This window comes from Scomber scombrus, chromosome 19, assembly GCF_963691925.1.
Source record: "Scomber scombrus chromosome 19, fScoSco1.1, whole genome shotgun sequence".
Taxonomy (NCBI): Eukaryota; Metazoa; Chordata; class Actinopteri; order Scombriformes; family Scombridae; genus Scomber; species Scomber scombrus.
In genome coordinates this window covers 13,006,293-13,028,194 of record NC_084988.1, presented here as the reverse complement: position 1 = coordinate 13,028,194, position 21,902 = coordinate 13,006,293, and the positions used below count along the sequence as shown (strand labels likewise).

The following is a 21,902-nucleotide window of genomic DNA, read 5'->3' as shown; positions in this document are numbered from 1 at the left end:
AACCTCATTTTCCACTCCTGAGAGCAGATCATATCTTCAGGCCTCATCCCTAAGGCATCTAGTGGAAAGATGTCACAACGAAAAACACTCCCTGTACTATTAGTATCACTTCCAGATAATTTCCACCTTTATTCACTTTATTCTTACTGACTACCACCAACAAAGATAATTCTAGCTAATTCTTTTCATCTGAGGTGTAGTCACATCTGTGAAAGAACAAGGTAGTCGAGGTAGAAAATAACACATTATGTGAACCACCAGTGCTTCAGTCTCTCTCATCAGTGTGGGATGTGTGTGAATGACTAAAGAGTCCCAGTTCTGAAAGGGATGAATGCTTCTTGGCTTTCACTAGTTTGACCGAACCCTTCCCAATAAAATCACCCTGCTCAATGGACCAACTCCACGATTACGTGGTGTCATTATAATGCTGGTCGGCAGATGACAAGGGACAGTGATAACTGTGAAATAACCTACAATCTCAATTATCATCAACCAATAATGACGACAGGCCAGACAGGTCCCTAGAAAGTGTGTTGCTGGGATGGAAACAATAAACAATGACAATTACAAGGCTTGATCCCTCACAATTCTTAGGTTGGGTAGTTAGTACAGACTCATCAAGTAATAACTTAAAAGCTAGTTTATCAGCTGTACCAGTGACAGTATTAAGTAAATTTCCCTACTTGATAAGTCAATTTTTTATATGACAACATGTCAGCACATTTGAAATCGATTCATCAGCTAGAGCTTAACTTTTACCCTCCATTATGGCTCCCATTTATAGCTCATTAGTAGAGAAACAGCTTGCATGAAACAACACAGAGAAGTAAATTGCTTCACAGATGCATTTCATAGACTTCCCATAATTATTTCCAGGAAAAGTCAATGATACCCCTTCTTTAACAGGCAGTTTTAGCTCCTGTCTCTTTAAGGCCTCCCAATGAGGTCCCTCTGCTCTGATTGGTTAGCCTGCAGAAGATACCCCTACAGAAGCTGAATAAACAAACTATAGTAGTAGGATTTCACTTCTTTTTAATGTTCTTTACTCTAAATTGAAACTTCTAAAACACATTTGTATATTTTCGGGCCCAAATCCGATCCAAAATATGAGAGTGGACAACACAAACAACCCACAGAAAAACCTTAGAAACAAAAGCTACAGACAGTCATTTGTGGGCATGTCCAAACAATCTGACATCAGTTATATGGGGCAGTAGAGTGAGGGCTTTTGACATTCACAGACTATTTTAACACACGCTCACCTCATGTTTTGGAACTTTGACTATGTTTGACGTATACATTTGATATTATAACAGTATGTGTATAACAGACAATGACAAAAAGCCTGTCATATCCTCTTTGTGTTTGACCAAGTTTTCCCAGTGTGATCTTGGAAAGGGTTAATAAGCCTAAAATGCTGGAGAATTTCATCAACCTTTATTCTTCAAACAAACTATGTTGTACATTGTCTACTGTTACAATCTCATTAGCTCTGGTAGTGATATTAAAGCAAGAACTGAATAATTCATAAAGTAAATGTCTGAAATACTTTGTACTTGTCACTGGTTGTAAAACTGCTTCAGGCTGATCATATTGATCCTGATTTAATGGTTTATGTGGAGAGGTAAAGAGGAGCTCAGCATTTTTGTAAGTAATGTGCTGCATGACAATTATCTAACATGCACACAGACAGACAGACAGACAGACAGACAGAAAGAAAGAAAGACAGACAGACAGACAGACAGACAGACAGACAGACAGACAGACAGACAGACAGACAGACAGACAGACAGACAGACAGACAGGCAGACAGAAAGAAAGAAAGACAGACAGACAGACAGACAGACAGACAGACAGACAGACAGACAGACAGACAGACAGAGTGATGATATAACGATGACGAGGATGGACGGTGGTCACAGATGTACGAGCACACTCACACATTGAGCGTGATTTCTGAATAAGCACATTCTGGTGGGAAACTGTCACACAGCCAATTCTAATATCTGTTTTTGTTGCTGTCGTAATGACATCAGAATATCTCAAACTGTTGACAGACAAGAGAAAAGTCTACTGTCCATATTGTCTCTTGATATTTTGTATTTTAGCGTCATGTAAGAAACTAAAACAATGTCAGTGGGATAAATTCCTACTCATACAGCATATTTGAACCTTCCTCTCAGATCTTACCAGTTTGCCCATGCAGCGCTGTTGTCCCACTCCGTTCTCACATTTGTGGTGGAGGCTCATCTTACAGGCTTTGCAGCGAAGGCCATGCTTTGCTGTGTTCCCCGCCAGAAACACCACATGCTTGGCTGTGGTACCTGATACACACACACGCATACACACACACACACGCACACACACACACACAGAAAAGAGGTAACAGGTTCATGACTGTCATGTCAGGAACTGGACTCAAATGGGAGTTGCTAAGTGAAGAGCAAATTACACACAAACAGCAGAGGAAATGGAAAATATTGCTCATTTAATTAATTTATTCATTCATATTCCTAGCCAGGGTTTCTGGAGCTTTTCCCAGCATGCACTGGGCAAAACCTGTGAAACGACATGTGGAACATTTTAACAGTGACAGTGTTTAGCAAATGCAACACATGATGTACATTTCAGCAACCAAACAAGCTCCACCATTTCAAACTGCTTCACTGGAATAAATGAAGATTAAGTTAAGTTATGAAACACAGCAACTGAAAACATTCAGCATTTGTATGTCTGCATGAAGGTGTGTGAAAGAAAGACAGTGAGATGAGAGATGGGCAGAGATTTGAGGAAATAAAAATTAAAAAATAGAAAGATGATCTTGTTTGGGGAGTAGATATGCGATTATAAAGAGAAATATGCTTAACAAAATGCATCAAAAAGCAAGGCAACCATTACAGATTGTTTAATTGCAGCTCAGTTTTTAGTATCACTGACCTGTGTGTTAGTGTTTGTTTGTTACACATAAAGAAAGCAAGACAATAAAATGATTCAATTAGATATATTGGCCGTCGGTGATCAAGGTAGTGTTGAGATTAAACAGGTAAATAACTAGTATGCTTACGGCAAGTTTAGTCTTTAAATATTTAAAAGACCTTGATAATACTGTCTAAACCCTGAAGCATCACTATTTACACTTAGGGCAGAAATAACCGTGGAAATGGGGGTCTGGTGTGAAAAAAAGTTTATATACTGTAGCTTTTCATAAGCCTGAGCATTCACATGAAGACTTGGAGTCTAAATTTCCCTTTTTTTATCAGCACTCCTTGATCTCTGCACTGAGACTGTGAATGCTTGCAGGCCAGACCCACAACACCAAATGAAATTTCCTTCTCTCTTTGAAAAATTTTGACTATGAAAACATTTTCAACAAGATCTTTCCTACTTCAATTAAAAGTCCAGTCTCAGTGTATAAGCACTTGTGTAAATTGCATACTGGACTGGGACAAACTAGTTGTGATGTCACAAATCATGCTTGTATGAACACAGATTTTTGATGAGCACGGAGAAACTTTCCTCCTCTAGCAAATGAATGTGAAAACAGCATTCTACTGTCAAACTCTCACATACATCATTCAATGAACCTCAATCATCCACCTCGAGGGAATATGAATTGACATTCCTCAGGTTTTAAGTTGGAGAATCTTTCATATCAATATTGTCAAAAACCTCTTTAAAACTGAAGCGGAGGAGGGGTTACTAACCATTAGGAGTTACAAATAGTGTGACAAAAAAAACTCCACATACAGCCAGCAGCAGTGTATCATTTGACAGACATTTCACATTAACACGAGAGGACAGTGTTACCAAGCGCCAGTCTGGCAGCTATGCACCTCCGGTTTTTTATTGATTAATCAATGAGCACGTGCCCAGCTCCAGCCCACACTCTGTGTGTTTGCGTGTGAAAATATGGACATGCAAAGGAATGATCTATCTACTTCAGTGTGTGTCCGGAGTGCAGAGAGGATATAAGATGTCCAATCTTTCATCACTGAAAGATAATCAAGCTGTGTGTAGTTTTTCGTGCATTGTGATTGAGGCATTGTGATTGAGGCAGAAATATAGCTTGATCAGTGCAATGAGCAGAGAGAGGTAATACTGTAGTGTAAATATGAAACCAATGAAAAGTTCTCTGCTTGCTCTTCATGTGCTGTAATGTGAACTGCTGTCACAGCTATCTGGAGCTGGGCAGCAGTGACAGGAACTTGAAACTCAGTAATGGGTGGAAAACTGGATCTGTATTCCCCATTTAAAGCTCTTGTGTTGCTTGGCTTGGCACCACTGACACAGAGCCGGCTGAGTTAGTTATACTGAGATGGAAACCGAGAGAAATGTGATCCTGGCCTGAAGTCTTGTCGATCAGCCACAGATCACCAACCGCCACAATGAAAACAGCTGCAGAAGAGGTAATGAGCACAACCTGGACCAATCTTCAAGTCAGTCTAAATCAGGTCAGCTGATTAACGCACACTTTGAGTTTCCTTCCCCTTTAGGACAGCAAACAGTCTCTCTACGGTATCTTTAAGACACCATGGCTCTACTTCTTGTTCATCTCTCTTTGTGCACATGGGAAAGGAAGCAAATGAAGCTTTTGTCAAGCTGCTGTTGATTGGTTGGCATGAGCTGACTCATTTCAACATTGGGGAATAATGAGACCCTTCCATGTTAACTTGTAACACAGCTAAGAAGAGAACAAACCACTGTGTTACAGCAGGCACACATAAGAAACTGACAGCGCTGTCCTCCTTTGGTAATGGCTGGGTGATGACGTTGAGTGTGTATGTTTAGGTGCTTTTTGCTCCAGGCTCAGAGAACAGTCCAGGGCCTAAAGGCATTACAGCTGCAGGGGAAAGAGAGTGACAGAGCTGCTCTCTCTGGCATTTGCACTTTCTTGGCTACTCTGCCTTCATTTACACTACAGTAAAGGACAACACTCCTGCCAGATTTTCCATACCTTATTTCTCTCCCACACAACTTTCCTGCTTGCGTACTTTCAACCCTTCATTTCTTACTTTTCTCACTCTCATGATGCACAATCTCCCATTACAATAGCTACACATTGATCCATTAAGCCGCCGTTCTTACTTCACCGCCTCCTGTTTTCCTGTGCAAATAGCCTTCATCTTGACAGTAACTCCTCCATCTCCTCTTCTGTTAAACTCCACCAAAACACAGACCTGAGCAGCTCTCATTGGTGTTGCTGGCTTTAATTCATTTCTCCTAATCATTTGATTTTTTTTTTTTTCAACTCTGAAAACCCATTTCCCCATCTGGAAGTTAAGGAAATGAGGCCAAAAATGCTTAACACCATGCTATAGGTGGAGTGCAGCTTTTTTTTAAAATGTATCTATCTGTGATCGGGTGTATTCTGAAATTAACTGTAGAGTGTACAGATTTCACATAAATAGTTTTTAGAAATTAAATCTACTTGGAGCGATGAGGAGCCTCATGCAGCTGGCAGAGATTTCTGTTCTTGAAGATGCCACAAAGATGTTAGAAGCCAAACTATTTTTTAATTTATCTGTTAAATAGTAGCAGGTGGTTTGCAGAGTTTTTTCCAGCAATGTTCTCTTGCAATGTTTTGAAATAAACTTTTTCTTATCACAGGACATGTCTACAGCCATACTGGCAGCTCTGAAGCTGTGCTTTTGGCTAAATACTAATGTCAACATGTTAATATTCTCTCATCAACAATGTTAGCAGGTATGATGTTTACCATGTTCTCTATGTTTAGTGTGTTCGTAGCTAATTGGGACTAAACACAAAGTACATCTGACACTGAAGGGGAATGTCATTCATTCTAATTTCACAAACCAAAATACTGAACAAAAAGAAATGTTGACCTGCTGGTGGGGCAATATGAAAAGTTAAGTGATCAACAATATGATTACCATTCATCTTGATGGAGACATAATTAGAAATCTATCCAACAGTTGTTTCACTTAAAGCCACAAATGTTACCATGAATGTCTGGTAGCTGTCAACATATTTCTGTCATGATCCGGCTGTTTACCCTTCTCCTGTTTCTCCTATATCTCTCTCTCTCTCTCTCTCTCTCTCTCTCTCTCTCTCTCTCTATCTCTCTCTCTCTCTCTCTCTCTCTCTCTCTCTCCCCAACTGTGTGTTTGCCCGGGGCGTGGCGCTCTGTTTCCCTCCTGCTGCCAAACAACCTGCACACCTGCGACCCATCCACTCTTCAAGCTCCTGCAGTATATACACTGCAGATTTCACCAGATTGTTCAGTTGACCAATGTAGTACTAATGTTACGGTTCTTAGTCAGTATATCTCCCGTGTTTGCCTGAACTCTGTTTGACTCTGTGTTTTCCTGTGCCTCTGGTTCATTACCCATCTGTGGTCTCTGTCTGTCTCCGTCTTTTCCAGCCGGCAGCTCAGCTCTCTCTGTGTACCCCACTCCACTGTTGTTGTGGTTCAGCTAAAAATTTCAATCTGTAGTTTGCGTCAAAGTTTAAACTTGAAGAATTCAGCACGCCACTTTCCTCTAACTTTTCATTAACTGACTCTCTTTCTTTTTTAAATTTTAAATTTTTTTAAATACTGACAGTGATATTTTATGATAGCAGCTTTAATTTCTGCATATTCCATCTATATTAGCCAATGAATATGCTGTTTAAAATACAACAGATAGATTATAATACTTCAAGTATGTAAGTGGTTACAAAAACTGGTCTGTAAATTATAAATCATCCTCTGTCAGACACAAAAACCCTCCTATTCACTCATGTAGACATTTATTTAATAAGCTATTTGCAGAGAGGGCCTGCAATCAATATCCCAGCACCAGCCAGTATTCAATCAGAGCGTTTTTATGTACCAGGGAAAACTAATTCACTGTGAATCTCACAACAAAGACACTTGCTTTCATACACAAAGGCTGAACACTAGCACCTAGTACTGAATTAGAAAATGAAAGCGGAACTAAATAAGAGTAACCTTGGAATAAATAGAGGAAACTGTGGCTAAGTGTATACAGTGAATACAGTCCTTAGTAAAGGTGGATTCTTAATGACTCTTCCCAACCACACACGTTTTTTAATTACTCTGGCTGAAGACCTCTTGGGGTTTAAGTTGGGTGGAGCAATGCTGGAAACAGACTTTTTTCACAGCAGACGTTTTGACATATCAAAGCCATCATTAACTGCATGACTAATGGCTGAATCCAATTCAGTTATTTTCCAAATTGACCCTGGTACAGTGGTTCACCAGCATGGCTTCCTTGGTCCCCCCTGTGCTTTTTCTGCTGTGGAAAGTCAACTTAATGTTTGCAGCTACTTAGTGTTCATGTCAGTTTCCCATATAGTTGTAATTATGCCTTGGATGTTGACATGAACACTATTTAAAAGTCAGAATCTCATAATTACAAACTCTGTCATGACATGAATATCATAACAACCGTCTACGGCTGCAACTAATAATTATTTTCATTGTCAATTAATCTGGTGATTATTCTGTTAGTTTTGTGGTCTAGAAAATGGTGAAAATGGTGTCACAAAAGGTTTAAACAAAGCCTAAGGTGATGTACTCAAATGTTTTGTTTTGTCATAACCAACAATCCCCAACCCAAAGAAAACATTCACACTGTAGAGACTGCAATTGGAGATTTTTGGCTTGTTTTGTTGTTGTTGTTGTTGTTGTTAAAAAATGGTATAAAACAGTTGCCAATTAATCTTCTGTCAATCCACTAATCGATTAATTGCTTGCACCTCTACAACTTTCAAACCCTAACAGATGCAACAAAATTATGAGGAGGGGGAGAGAGAAGTCAATCAAGCACAGTGTGAACACACCAACACAGTCCTGAGATGAGGTCTAATCAGGCAGCATGAGTGAAAACACCTGTGTGGGTGGACTGTGGGTGTGTAGGGGTTTTATATTTCTTCTGACCGCCTGAAGGATTGACAACTTTTAAAGAATTCAAAGTGGCTGTACAGAGGAAAAAGTTATTCTCTTATTTGTTTATTATAATGAATCAAATCAAACAAATGAAGTGTTGACTTATTATTTGATTGTTTGTGCAAATGTCCAATTATTCAGGTGTGTAATAGTGTTGTCTCTCAAACTAATGAAAACAAATGACACTTAATGAAACATATCATTTTCCAAAGATACAAAATATTAGCAACATGCTGATTAAACCTCTGTGACAGTTGTGAATAAATTTGATGCAGCTAATCAAGTTACGTGAGAAATGAACATGAATCTGTGACAAACTGAACACAGAAAATCATAAGTTAAACTCTATGTAGAGCAGTGGTCTCCAACCCTGCTCCTGGAGAGCTACTGCCCTGCATGTTTTAGGTATCTCCTCACTCTAACTCGTTATCAAGCAGCTGAGGCTCGTCAAAGGGCTTGATAACGAGTTGATTATTAGAATCAGGTGTGTTAGAGTGAGGAGATACCTAAAACATGCAGGGCAGTAGCTCTCCAGGAGCAGGGTTGGAGACCACTGATGTAGAGACTGTAGCAATAGTAAAACGTATAAGATCTGTGTAATAATATCAGCATAGATCTTTGTGGTTGAGATGCAGTCTAACATATATTGACAGTTTTTACTATCCTTATGTTGAATATAATTTGTAAATGACTAAAAAACACAATGCACCGACAGGAAAATTGTAAATTGTTTATTGGCGTATTGAATATTTAGTTAGCTCCGCCTTCATCTAGAAAACCTAATAAATGAGTCAGTAAGCACTACAATATAATTCAGGCTTTTTTTTATTATGGATGATATATTACATTTGTGCAAACTGCTGTAGGAAGAAGGGGAGAGTTTCATATCTTCAGTCTGCCTTTTGCAGTATTAGCATCCATCTACTGAACACTGATTAAGGTGGATTATAAATAGAGCATCAGTACCTTTTAAGCAAAAACTGTGAAAATTATATTGATCATGTAAATAAAACAAGTGAATATTTAATTTAACCCATACCACTATATTTTTTCTATATCCTATTATATACTACATTTAATTTTTTTTTTTTTTTGTATATTTCTAATGTGTTCACTCTAACAGTTATAGAGTAGTTGTTGTTATGTTGATATTTACACCTCATGGATTCATGAAATTACAAAATCTCAACCTGCTTTCTGTTTTCTGAAATGAATGACAAATGTCAAAATTAAAATTACCAGTTGCACAAATTAAAATCTGTGCTTGCAACATGCCATTTTATATTTGAAAGATCCAAACGTGTCAATTAGTCCACAGGAATGTACAAAAGTACATTTAGTTTTCTATGCACAAACATTTATTTTTTTCACTTCACAGAGTCTAACTAAGATTTGTCAGTCAGTATGAAGCGTGTAAATAATTGAGATTTTCTAATAAAAGGCTATTAGGATTTAATAATCACACTATGTCCTTCTATCAGTTTGACTCTGCTCCTCCTCCACCACCATCTCTCTCCCCTGTGTGCTGCTCTTTGACTCACACACAGCATCAGACTTTGACAGCACCATAGCAGCTCATTACACACACACACACACACACACACACACACACACACACACACACACACACACACACACACACACACACACACACACACACAGAGAGAGAAAACCACCCTCTGTGCTTTCTCTCAGCTGCTGACCGCACTGTGTTCTCATTAAAGCAGGCCAAATGAAGAAGAGGGCAGTATCTTTTTCATGAGTGGCCCAGAGGGCACAGCACCTAACGCAGGCATCTCACTTTCATTACCAACAGACCACCAGGGGGCCATTCAGATTCGGCGACTGGACGCGCCTCACTGACCCTGCTACATAAAACAGAGCAGTGTTTGCAACAATTTTCAGAAATGTATAAATATGTTTTATGGAAGAATGACTAATACTGATACCGACTTTTGTTGATAGTAAAATGCTGTGTTTGTCATGATGGGAAACCATTTGAACCACATGCTGCAGAGAGGTCAGAACACACCATTACTGGCTACTATGAATTCTATCTATCAGGGTAGAAAACACATGCCTGTGCTGATATGTTTGTTTGGCTGTGTTTAATCTCACACATTTTTTTTCATGGTTGATTGTGTGGACAGCCCTCTTGATTTCATGTCAGGACAGGAAGTAAGATTTGTCTCTAAAGTAAAAACTTTATCATGCACATTTGGAGGTCTATAGGCCTCCACTGGTATATTTTTGCATGATTTACAGTTAAAAAAAACTTTCTTTCTTTTCTTCTTTCTTTCTTTTTTTCTTTCTTATACTGGTTCCTCATGTAGCCCCTCAGTTCAGCCTGTCTGAAAGCTGTTTTAGCTCCTCTCTATTTAAGCTCCCCCTCCCAATGAGCCCAGTGTGTTCGTAAACAAACAGTAGTAGATTTCACTTCTTTGTCTCTTTACTTAAAATGGAAACTTCTCAAATACACCCATACATGTTCGAGCCAGAATCCAACCCGAAATATCTGAGTAATAGTAGTAACATGAACGACGTTAGCATCAAAGACTATGGAACAGATGGCTGTTTCTGGGCATGCACCAACAATTATCATTATGAGGAGGAAGTAGAGTGACCATTGCAAACACAGTTGTCAGAGCAGACTGAAGACAAGTAACAGGACATGTTCACAGATCTTCACCTCCAGTTTTGGAAGTTTGACCATGTTTACCCAAAGACTATGTAAAAGAAGTGGATATAGCCACTGTGTCGTCACCCACTGGTTGTGGACTACTGTCTTGAAGCCTCAATTTTGGCATTTTGCTATGAAAACTAAACAAAAAACAACAACAGAATGTTACAATTAACTTTCATGAAATGAAAACACACTGTGAGATAGCAACAGGTCTTAGAGGACTGTGTTTATACTATAATCTGCACGCAATCTGCAGTTACGATATGTTATCAACGTTATCATCGTGGTAGCGACTTTGCAAACACAAAATAACCATGCCCTAAAGCATACACTGCTTTATCATCTATTTAACTATAAATGGGACCATGATTTACAAAATAAACATCATGTTGTAATGAAGAAGACTTGAAACAAGCGATTGAGACCATAAACTAATAAAGAAAATGTTCGAAAAACACAAAAAGCATGATATGCCACTTTTAAAGTGTTTCTTTTTCTTAGTTTGAAAGATGACTTATGATTTTTTGAATCTGCATATATTCCCACCAGTCTGATGCCTTTTATCTGTTACCAAACGTGATATGCAGATGGTACGGGCAGCCCATGCCATTATCATGCTGCAGAGGCCCTGGTACATAAAGACTTAGCTGTCTCTGAGTTCTGATGGTTAACAAGGAGGGGAGCAGCCAGAGAGAGTGGAACATCTGGTGAGGGGAGAGCAGGTAAAAAAGCGGGCACAGCTATTTTTTGGCTATCTGACACTTCAGCAGACAGATGGAGGGACCTGCTCAGTGCACAAACAAGGAGGATGGAGATACTTTGGTCACATGTCAGCAGGTCAAGTTGGTTGCTCAGTGTCAGGTGCCTATTTGTCTCTCTGCGCTTTGATATGTGTGTTTTGTGTGACAAACACAACATCCTTTACATCCTGCAGTTCCCACATAATTTATTACACATTTATTACACTATTTAAATTCTGGTGACATAAAACTTTACATAGAGCTTCATCAGTTTATCCTTATCTTGAAAGGTAACCCAATGAAGATCTCATTATGAAAAGGTTACTCTTAATGTTGTGATTGCAATTTTCATTTGACGGTGTATTTTTTATTTGCTTTCTCCTATCATATTGTCACTGTGCTTTCATATTCTGATCATACAAATGAAGAAGAGAGGTGTCGAACCCATACCTACGATCATGTGGTTGCAGACGTCACAGAACGTTGGCTTCTTGAAGATGTGCTCCATGAAGCAGTGTCCCGCCGAGTCCACCTGAAGCGGGTTGCGTGATTGGGAGCGTGATGTAGGAGGAGGAGCGCTGGGGATGGCCGGAGGGACCGGAGGGATGGGCAGGTTGGTGGTGTGCGGCGGGGCCATCCCAATGTTGCAGAGATGGCCCGTGCTGCTGCTCACATCAGACAGCAGCTCTGTCTTGTTGTCGTTGCTGGTTCTGAAGAAGTTGTCGGCACTCTTGCTGCGGATGCTCTTGGTCTTGAAGGACAAGGAGCGCTTGAGTTTCTGCAGCTGAAAGGGAAGAAGAAGAGGAGTTGGAGAGGAAAGGAGTGAGTGAGAGAAAAAGAAAGATGGAGCAAATCAACTCCTATTAAAGAATTACTAGCTTACAATTTCTCCAAAACTTTCAGGCAAATGTCTCACGGTGTCACTGATTTTTCTCATCTATTTTCTCTCCTCCTGCTGTACAGTGATAGCTGATAAAAAAGACCATTGCAAGGGGCAACTTATTACTGCTCATTGTAAAACCTTTCAAGGCTCCCTACCTGGAAGCTAATGTGATCTTCAGGTTAGGCTGATGCATCACATCAGTGCTATTTCACACACGCTGTGCTGCCGCGTCTGGCCGCAGCCTCTATCACTTTCATTAGGCTCCTCTTTTACAGTAACACTATTCATAACACTCCTCACTAACAACTACTCATTTAGCCTTGCAATGAGTACTTCCTCCTCTGTGAAACTCGCTTAATTTTGGGCTCAAACACGCAATAAAGAATCCCTGAGTGACTGTAATGTGATTTTATAGCTCTGGTGTTCTGGCTGGTGTGTGATTGCAAGTCTCTGATTGGAGAAATTGATTATGTTTTTTAGTAACTGATGGGCAGGGGAGGACACCTAATGATTCATTATGTCCTATCACACAGCATTGGCTGGCCTGTGCAACTGCAAACGGGTAAACATCTGTAGGGAGTTGCTGTTCTACAGTGGGAGCTCAAGGTTGATCTGTCCTCCTCTAATTTTCCAAATTACAAAGTAGACAGTTTAAATCCACTGTCTGATTCTGAGGTGCTATCAGATATTCTTATGAAATCACCCACTTAAACTACCATACTGTATATATATATATACTGAATATACATAACGCACATTTGTAAGCTGTTGACATTTTAGCTTACATGCCCGAGCAAATTGTTTAGAGTGGTTATCACTGCAGCTTTGGTATGGTGAGGATCAATCAATTCAACGGGTCACTCTGGAAACAATCAATTTGGACCCTTCTCTACCATTACCACCCACACACACTCACATAAACAGACATTCAACACACAGATTTCCTCCTGCAACCTCCCTCGTGCAGGTCTTACATACTCTGAAAAGAAAAATGGTGGTAAAACATAATAACATTAACACAGTTTGGTCTCTAGATAACTCTGTTACATAGATAAACACATTTTTCAGTACATTCAGTATACTTACTTACAAAGGCTGTGAATGCAAATAATTCTACACTCATTTCCTTTAAGGTGGTTTTATATGTTTAGAGTAAAAAAATGTAAAAATCTTAGCTAAATCAGCAGAGTGAGAGGATGTGTGCATGCATCCATGAGCTCATGCTGTGCTTGATGCAACCAAATTTATGAGAGCTGCATTGTATACTAAAGCAAGGAGGGTTAATGGGGGCTGGACAGGGTGATGCAAAACAAACAAAGAAAGTCAATCATCCTATGAGACTTAATTCATTAAAAACAAATAAATTTGCTGACGCAGCCTCAGGGTGTCTTCTGGATGAAGGATTTAATCGTGTGTGGCACTGACTACACTGGGTGATGAAATTTAAAGAGCAGTAAAAGTTGTGATACGAAACAACTTTTATCTTTGTATACATGCAGGTATGCTGTTATGATGGACTTAACAGTACGCTACAGTTTGCACAAGAGTGGAGCCTCACCTTGCGCTTCTGATGTTCAGGCCTCACAGTATTCTTAAAGGAGGAATAAAAACACAAACACAGCTTTACTTAGTGTATATTAATATTCTTAACTCTACTGAGGATCTCACTCTGCTTAAATAATGTTTGATTAGGGCTGGGCAATATAGACAAAATCAAATACCTCAATATCAATATTGCAGGGACAACTACAGGTGCTTTCACAAAGTATTTGCACAATGAGATTTTTGATAAATAATCAACAGCAATGTAGATATAATGCCTAAGTGGGTAAAGGCAAATAACAAAACAGCTACAACAGTCTAGTAAGTTCAGAAAATGACATCACTTCACTGTAATGCAGCCTCTAAAAGCAGGAAAAGACAACACAGTGTCACGATATTACAATATCCAGAATCTAAGACGATATTTTGTCTCATATCAAGATATTGATATAATATCAATATATTGCCCAGCCCTATGTCTTAGAACTATAAGCGACTACATTTCTTTTAATCACGTTTTGTCTATCGGAGGTCCTCTACTGCTATAATAACCCCAGATGTTGGATGTTAGTGTGGTTGCTTGGCAGAAGCTTTGAGATTAATTGAAAAGTCAGCCAGACGTCTCATGAAATAGTCACACGTGCCAAAGTAAAAAGCTCACACACAAGTACTGTACATCCCCAGCTGTACCTGAGAAAAATGTCCAGCAGCAGTACGTCCAAAAAGCACAAGCTTGAACAGTTTCTCTCAACTTCACAAGAGTTTGAATCTCATCTGTCCTGTATTCAGGGACAGAAGAGGAGAGCTGCTGAAGCCATCCACTACCAGGGTGACAAGTCCAATATTTTACTGCTAATTGTAGTAGTTTGGGCAACATGTGACCCACATAGATGGCAAATGCCTGAGGCGGCCCTCTCTCTCATCACACAGCCTACTTTCCTACATCAGCCACAAGGAGAAATTACAAACCCATATGCCACTTGTTTATTAAAATCTATAATATTAACACCAAATTGCTGCTTCCATTAACACCACAGCACACCATGAACATGAAAACAGTTAAAGGGAGCTTTAAACAATCCTTTACATCCTCCATGACTAAAGAAAGAAACACAATAATTGTATTAAATTGTAAAAAATCTGTTTTTATGTCCAATATCAAGATGTTATTCTGCTGGTATTCCTACACTCAAAGATTGTCTTTTATGCTAAACAATGAGTTTAAAGTGACTACAGTCCAGCTGGTTATATTTTTGAAGTTGATCTGTGAATGGTTTCCTCAGATAAAACCAGGATGGGGCTGCAAAGCAGTTTTAAAAGGTTGGTCAGTGTGTGAGTCTGTGATAAAAAGTGACAGCTTAATTTGCTCTTTTTGGGAGCTGATGAGTCGAGTGATAGAAGTTTGCTCTATTATTTTATGTTAAATAATAATAGCAGGAATAATAACAGTCCTACCTTGGTTTCCTGCTGGCTGGCTCTCGCCGTCGGGGATTCTGGTGTCTCATTCTGGTCCCGTTCGTCCTCTTTGCCCCCACTTTGGTCCTGAATCATGTTGGCCGGCGGGATCATCCTCTCTTTCTGTTGCTCTGTAGAGTTTGTTTTTCCCCCCGAGCTGTTTACATCGTTTCCATTCCTCGATATTTACCCTAACACGAGGACAAGAGAAGTCATCCAGACTCACTGCTGCTGCTGCTGCTGCTGCGGAGATCCGAGTCTCATCCGAGGAGGAAAACGTCTTTAAGAAGCTGCTAGAGATGTGACTCCAAAGTTAAAAGTTGGAAAGTACGTCCAGTTCAGCTTCAAAATGTCCTGCCCGTTTAAAGGGAGGCTTTAGCGTAGATTATGTCGTGCGTAATGCTACCAAGACATCTCCAAGTCCACGCTGTGCGCTCCGCGCCACACACTGCCAATACTCAGCTGGGCGGAGAACGGCCAGAGAGGGAGGGAAGGAAGGAGGGTAGGATGGGGAAGGAGGAGAAATAAGGCACAACGACTCCGTCTGACCAAAATTCAGATGGAGAAAAATGCCCATGTGCTCAATTTGAATCACTAACCTACTTTTCTTATGGGCTAAAAATACCAGTGTAGCTACTAGTGCATATGATTTCTTGTTTCCAGATTATTTTTTAAAAACTTAAAGAATTTTCTGAAACCGGGGCTGAAATCTGATGTGTGGGCTAGTTGCACTGATTACACTAGTGAGGTTTTAAAGAATAATTAGATGTAAAAATAGAAATAGCTGGTTATGACCAATCCGATCTATCCATCTATCTCACTCTGACGGGTCTTTTATTCCCTAATAATCTAATATAAATACAAGATTTGGTACACATTCCAACAGCTGGACCAAATTAGAGCTGCAACTAACAATTATTATATATATAATAATCACTGTAGATTAATTTACACAGTTTGTTTGTATCCGTTTGTTGGATGGTAGGTAAAACAACAAATCATCACATTTGAGAAGCTGGAATCATAACATTTGAGTGTTTTGATTGAAAATGGACTGAAATTATTAATTGATTACTGTCTATAACAATCAATTAATTGTTATTATTAGTAATACTTCACCATAAACCATCAATTAATAGACTATTAGTACTATAGTAGTAGGTTATGGTAAATATGGAGCCAGAGCCATAATTACTGGAAATGAGGGAAGCCTCTCTATAATCTGCCTCCATAGCTCACTAATTAACACATTATTCAGTATCTTGTGTTTTTTTTTTTTTTTTTAAAGGGAAAACAAACAAGTCAAAGCATCTGGTCCTGTAGGCAGGGAGTTACTCAAGAGAGTTACTGCTCCCAGCCAAGAAATAGTCCAGATCATAACCAATAAAATGGCAAATTGTTCTTTTTTCACTTTGGTTTTATACGGATTAAACAAATAAACATGTCAATTAATGGGCCTTACAGGTGGGGTTAGGCAAATGATGTGATCTTTGGACAAACCAGCTGCAGGCTCCAACTACATACAGTTTTCAGCTAGTGTAACTAACACAGACGAGAATGGTTCAATCTTCTTATTTAACTATCAGCAACAAAGCGAATAAGCGTATTTTCCAAAATGTCAAACTATTCCTTTAGTTCATAAATGTTCTGGAAGATGTATCTGTTGAAAGCATGTTTTTAAGAGAAAACACTCAAGAAAACACTACCTCTGTCTTTTATATTTACACACTGATAAACCATTATCTAGGAAATAAACAGCATTATGACCAGCTTGCTCAGTGAAAAATGAATCGTCTCACCAGCGTAAGATGAGATAGGTGTGATGCTCGCTGTAGTGATACATCAAGCGTCCTCCCTTCAGGCTCCCCTGTGATGTGATGTCCTTGAAGTTATATTGCGGGACGAAGGAGGCAGGCACCAGACTGCAGCCTCCTCACTCTGACAGGAATGCAAACACCAACACAGTCCCAAGGAGTGAGTCTCTGTATCCAGCTCAGTTTCTGCTTGATATCAGAAGGGATTCCCTCCCCCAAAAACTCAGCTACATCCTCTCAAATGTGACTCACTTGTCACTAAATGGCTCAAAAATAACTGCTTACATTGAAAATAATCACTTGAGGGTTTTTTGGTAAAGCCAGCTATCTTCTTTTTCAGACTATACCTGTGGATGTGTTGTTTTGACACTCCTCTGCCACACATGAAATGCTGCCTCTTTAAAATTTATAGAATTATAAAAAGGCATCTGTGGAAAAAAGAGTATTCAGAGGCTGGGGAGGCACATTTTTTTAAATGGCGTACATCAGAGAAAGCTCTGCAGGATGAATGAATTGCAGAGATATATGACAGGGCAATGGTGCATATACTGTATATATAATCTGCAGTTAATCAGTGAGTGAGCTTAAGTTACAGGGTGTTTACACCGTGGACAAGCTGTTATTCCCCCACAGTTATCAGGTTTGGGGAATTACTGCCAAGTAAAAAAAGAAAAGAAACAAAATCAATGTATTTTAATGAATTTGCAGGATGTTTTTCCTTAACTTAAATTCTGGGACCTGTTTAACTTCTGAGTGCATTCTTGGATACAACAGTAAAAAAATACCTACATCAATGCCTTAAATACAGGAGTAGTAAATCTCTGACTCAGGAAATGTCACTGATATGTAGTCAGTAACAAAGTAAATGTTGAGTTAACAAAGGCTGTGTGTAACATGAAAAACATCTGTTGAAATCTGACAAAACAAACTGAAGGTTGGCTTACTAGCTTTTTCCACAGCTCTTAAACATGTCACAAGATGTTTATGAGTGAATAGAGAAGCTCAGTAGCTGTTGTGAGTTAGGATTGTGTTGTAACTCTAACAACACTGACGAGAAGTCTCGAACACATTTCGAAGTCTATATTTATATTTTTGGGCTTTACAAGAATATGTTTGTGTGATTTACATTTCCAAAATTCCTTTATTTTATGCTGGTCCTTTATGCAGTCCCTCAGTTCAGCCTCTGTCTGAAACAGGCTGTTTTAACTCTCTTTAAAGCCCTCTCCTCTGTTCTGATTTGTTAGCTTCCTCCGAGCCTATGAAAACAAACAATAGGATTTCACTTATTGTTCCTTACTCAAAATGGAAACTGATAAAATACATCCGTAAATGTTCAAGCCCAAATCCAATTCAAAACATGAAAGTGGACAACGTGAAGAACCCATGGAACATCCTTAGCATCAAAGGCAACCTGTCCGAACAATCTGATATCATCACGAGGAGGACTTAGAGGTAACATTGCAAACAAAGCATTCAGAGCAGGCTTTTGACTTTCAGGGAACATTTTTACATACGTTCACCTCATGTTTTGTAACTTTGACCATATTTAACATAGATATCCCACACCATAAATGTCCCTTTTAAAGTCATCATAAAGTCATATAACAACTGCTCAAACTCCATTCACAAGACAGTGTGGTACGGTTAAAGGCTCCTTATCTGTTCAAACGTTATTCCAACTAGTTTTTCTAATTCTGTCCCAAACTACAGTAATTAAACTCATTTATCACAGCACACTTTTTTTGGTTTTCCCAGTACAATAATCGTGTTGTTGAGATGAAACTTAAGATTGTTTGACACAACAAATGAGCCCAGTTTGGATGCTTTCGCACAACAGTCCACCACCTCCCGAGTGCAAAAGACCATCACCCGAGTTAGTCAGCGAGAGAGACAACCACACCTGGAGTCAATGTTGTATTTGTACATGTACTGTCCATGTGGTGCGTGTGTGTGGTTACTGTGAATCATGTGAGCACAAAAAGCAGAATGCAGGACCAGTTGTGCCAGGAAGCAAGAGGAGAGAGCCAAGTGTGAGCGAGGCAAAGGAGAGACAGAGGAAGAACATTATAATTTCCTCTCTCAGCTGCCGGACCGTTGCAGTGGAAGGAGGGCGTGAAAAGATGAGAGAGGAAGACAGAGCGATGGAGGAGGATAGAACAGAGGACTCGAGCGATAGGGGTTAATTATTCCAAATGAAAGGTTTCATCATGGCAATGTCAAGAGCCAAGTCATGCAATGTCATGGTTCACAGTCGCTGATTCTTTTTTAGGGATTTTTCTCTTTTCTTTGTTTCTATTTTACATTATTATTCCTGTTTTTAAACAATGAAGGCTTCATGTCTTTAAACATGTGTTACATGACTATTAAAGCAACCCGTGCTGCCAAATAAGATTGCCAGTAAGAAAATTGAATTGTTTCACAGATTATATCAAAAAGTAAATTCCATCCATGCGGATATTTCCGTCTGGTGACTTATGGTCAGACTTTCCAGGAACAATTCAGGGTTTTTTTTTTACAACCTGCTTCGGTCATTTTTTACTCATTCCTTTAAAAAAAACAACTACTCACTGCCTCAGGAGATATGACAATTCAACACAAAAACACCTGCAGATCTAGTTAACAGTCACACATAGTGCTCCAAATCTTTAGATTAATTTCCACAGCATAAATGTCACAACAAATGGACTTTAATATGAGTTAATTTCTTCAGATTTGTCATCTGAAGCTCGTTTTTGTTTTAATGCTAATACAGAAGCTGAAGCTGATGATCAAAAATGTCACAATGTACAAACTAGGAGGTGTTCAAAGCTTATTTCCCACAGTAAAACATGACTTTGTCAAGATCATGCAGTACTTTGATTTGCATGTTTGTGGCAGACTCGTTGATGAAGGTGTGTATTTTAGGATGTGCAGATCTGTGTGTGTGTGTCTGTGTGAATAATGCTCTGTAGTAACTGTACAGTACTTCACTAGAAGTCTGCAGGTGGCTACCAAAAAGGTTGTCAGGCTGTTTGAGTATCTCACTGCATATTCAATGATTTCACATGAAAATGTGTTGTAATTTGATTTATCTATTTTGATTTATTTATTTTAATCTAAAGCACGGAATTTAGAAGTATCTGTGACCATTTTCTTTCAAACATACCAGAAAATTGTTTATGTTTAATTAATGTTTAAATTGTTTAATCATTATATAATACCATATTCACCACATAATATGACATAATAGGGCCAATCGGCTGAAATTTTAAAAGAACATTTGATAAAAGTCACTAATTATTATCCTGGCAAAATATTTCCACACAAAATTAACCAAAATTGAAAGTTACACTAGTGACAGGCGGCAAAAAGTCCAACATCTACCAAAATACCATGAACATAAAATTACTGTCCGTAATGGGAGATACAGCCCTGACTGTGAAGCTCTTATTTTCCTGCAATTACGTGCAATAATTAAGAAAAAAAATTGCATAATATTGGTGATAGTAAGAATGACCTGTTGATAAATCAACAAATTCTATATCATTTTATAAGGCTGAACTCACCCACCTAACCCTAACCCTAACCCTCATTTCTTCATGCTGAATTGCCTGTAAACAAGTCACAACATGGCCTAAAAAGGTTAATTTTGCTTGCTCACTACACATTTTGATGACTAAATCAATCACATTTTGCTCATCTTGAAAATCAGGAAGTTATGAAATAACCCCCTCAAAACATTGTCACTATTTCATGTGCCAAACTCCTCATTTTGCCTCTTTATGTTGGGTTCTCAGCTCCTCTGGGAGACTCAACATGTCAGCTATTCTTGGCGTGTAGTTTCCTGCTCACGCACTGACGTTGGCATCACTTTCTGGCGCCAAGAGGAGACCATCAGTGTTGAATCCTGTCATCAGACTTGTCACATTCAGGGAAGGAGTAAAGGACTGATAGATCTAACATATGATTGTGGTTATCGTGAATACTTATCCATCTATTTTTATCATCACTGCTCTCCTGTATATTTATTACAACTGTGACTATTTAACAACAGTGTGGAAAAGTGATGGAAAGTTGACTTTCTTGTTCTCGATGAAATTGTTATTATCATTGTTTCAGTGGAGAGTGTGCACCATGAATTCTTTCTAATATAACGCAACAGCAGCTTTATAATTTATACGGATCATAAGGCTTCACAAAGCTTTTCTGTCGAGGACTCTAGATGGAACAATTTCAGTGCAAACAGCAAATATTGGAATAATGATCAGTAAATAAAAATGTGATGTGGATTCACTGCAAGTGAATGGAGGCATATGGAGTATCAGATGATATTAAATGGTTGAAATGGCCCTTTAACGCCTGTCATCTAAAAGTGTACTCCATCAATTTATTCTCAGTGTCCAGAGCTCAAAGCAAAACTGGGAATGTTAGCAATTACCAATGACCCAGCCTGACATTATACAACACACACACACGCACGCACGCACGCACGCACGCACGCACGCACGCACGCACGCACGCACACACACACACACACACACACACACACACACACACATCCCAGCATGTGTTACAGTAATGGGCAAATGGATTCCCTAAGAACCCAGGCTAATTAGGCTATCTTATTATGAACCGTCTTAGGAATAGTCTCTGCAGGGTACACGAGAAAGTAATGAGAGATTGGGGTGTCGATCGGAGTGTGTGTGTGAGAGAGACAGAGATTTCACTTTGGAGAAATGTAATTTTCTAAATGAACACATGTATAATGATGTTTAAAGAATTGACAATGATAAATGATGTTTTTTGAGGATTTAACAATAGCATATGGTTAAATTCCAGCCAGGGATCTTTGTTCCATGTAGTTCCTCTCTCTCTCCTCATCTACACTCTCAGT

The 21,902-nt window shown here is 39.1% G+C and overlaps 1 protein-coding gene across 2 annotated transcripts in view; it reads right to left on the bottom strand.

The window, feature by feature from the left end:
- The window catches only part of stac (SH3 and cysteine rich domain), a 37,405-nt gene extending 21,838 nt beyond the window's left edge, over positions 1–15,567 (bottom strand). The window contains exons 1-4 of one of the 2 annotated variants that reach the window (XM_062440386.1): positions 15,216–15,567; positions 13,777–13,809; positions 11,786–12,119; positions 2,191–2,324 (exon numbers count right to left, since the gene is read on the bottom strand). In XM_062440386.1, the coding sequence (XP_062296370.1) occupies positions 2,191–2,324; positions 11,786–12,119; positions 13,777–13,809; positions 15,216–15,329 (615 nt within the window). In that variant the 5' untranslated portion in view covers positions 15,330–15,567. The remainder of the gene's footprint in view (positions 1–2,190; positions 2,325–11,785; positions 12,120–13,776; positions 13,810–15,215) is intronic. The other variant, XM_062440387.1, reaches the window with a different exon arrangement.
- Between the last annotated feature and the right edge of the window lie 6,335 nt (positions 15,568–21,902).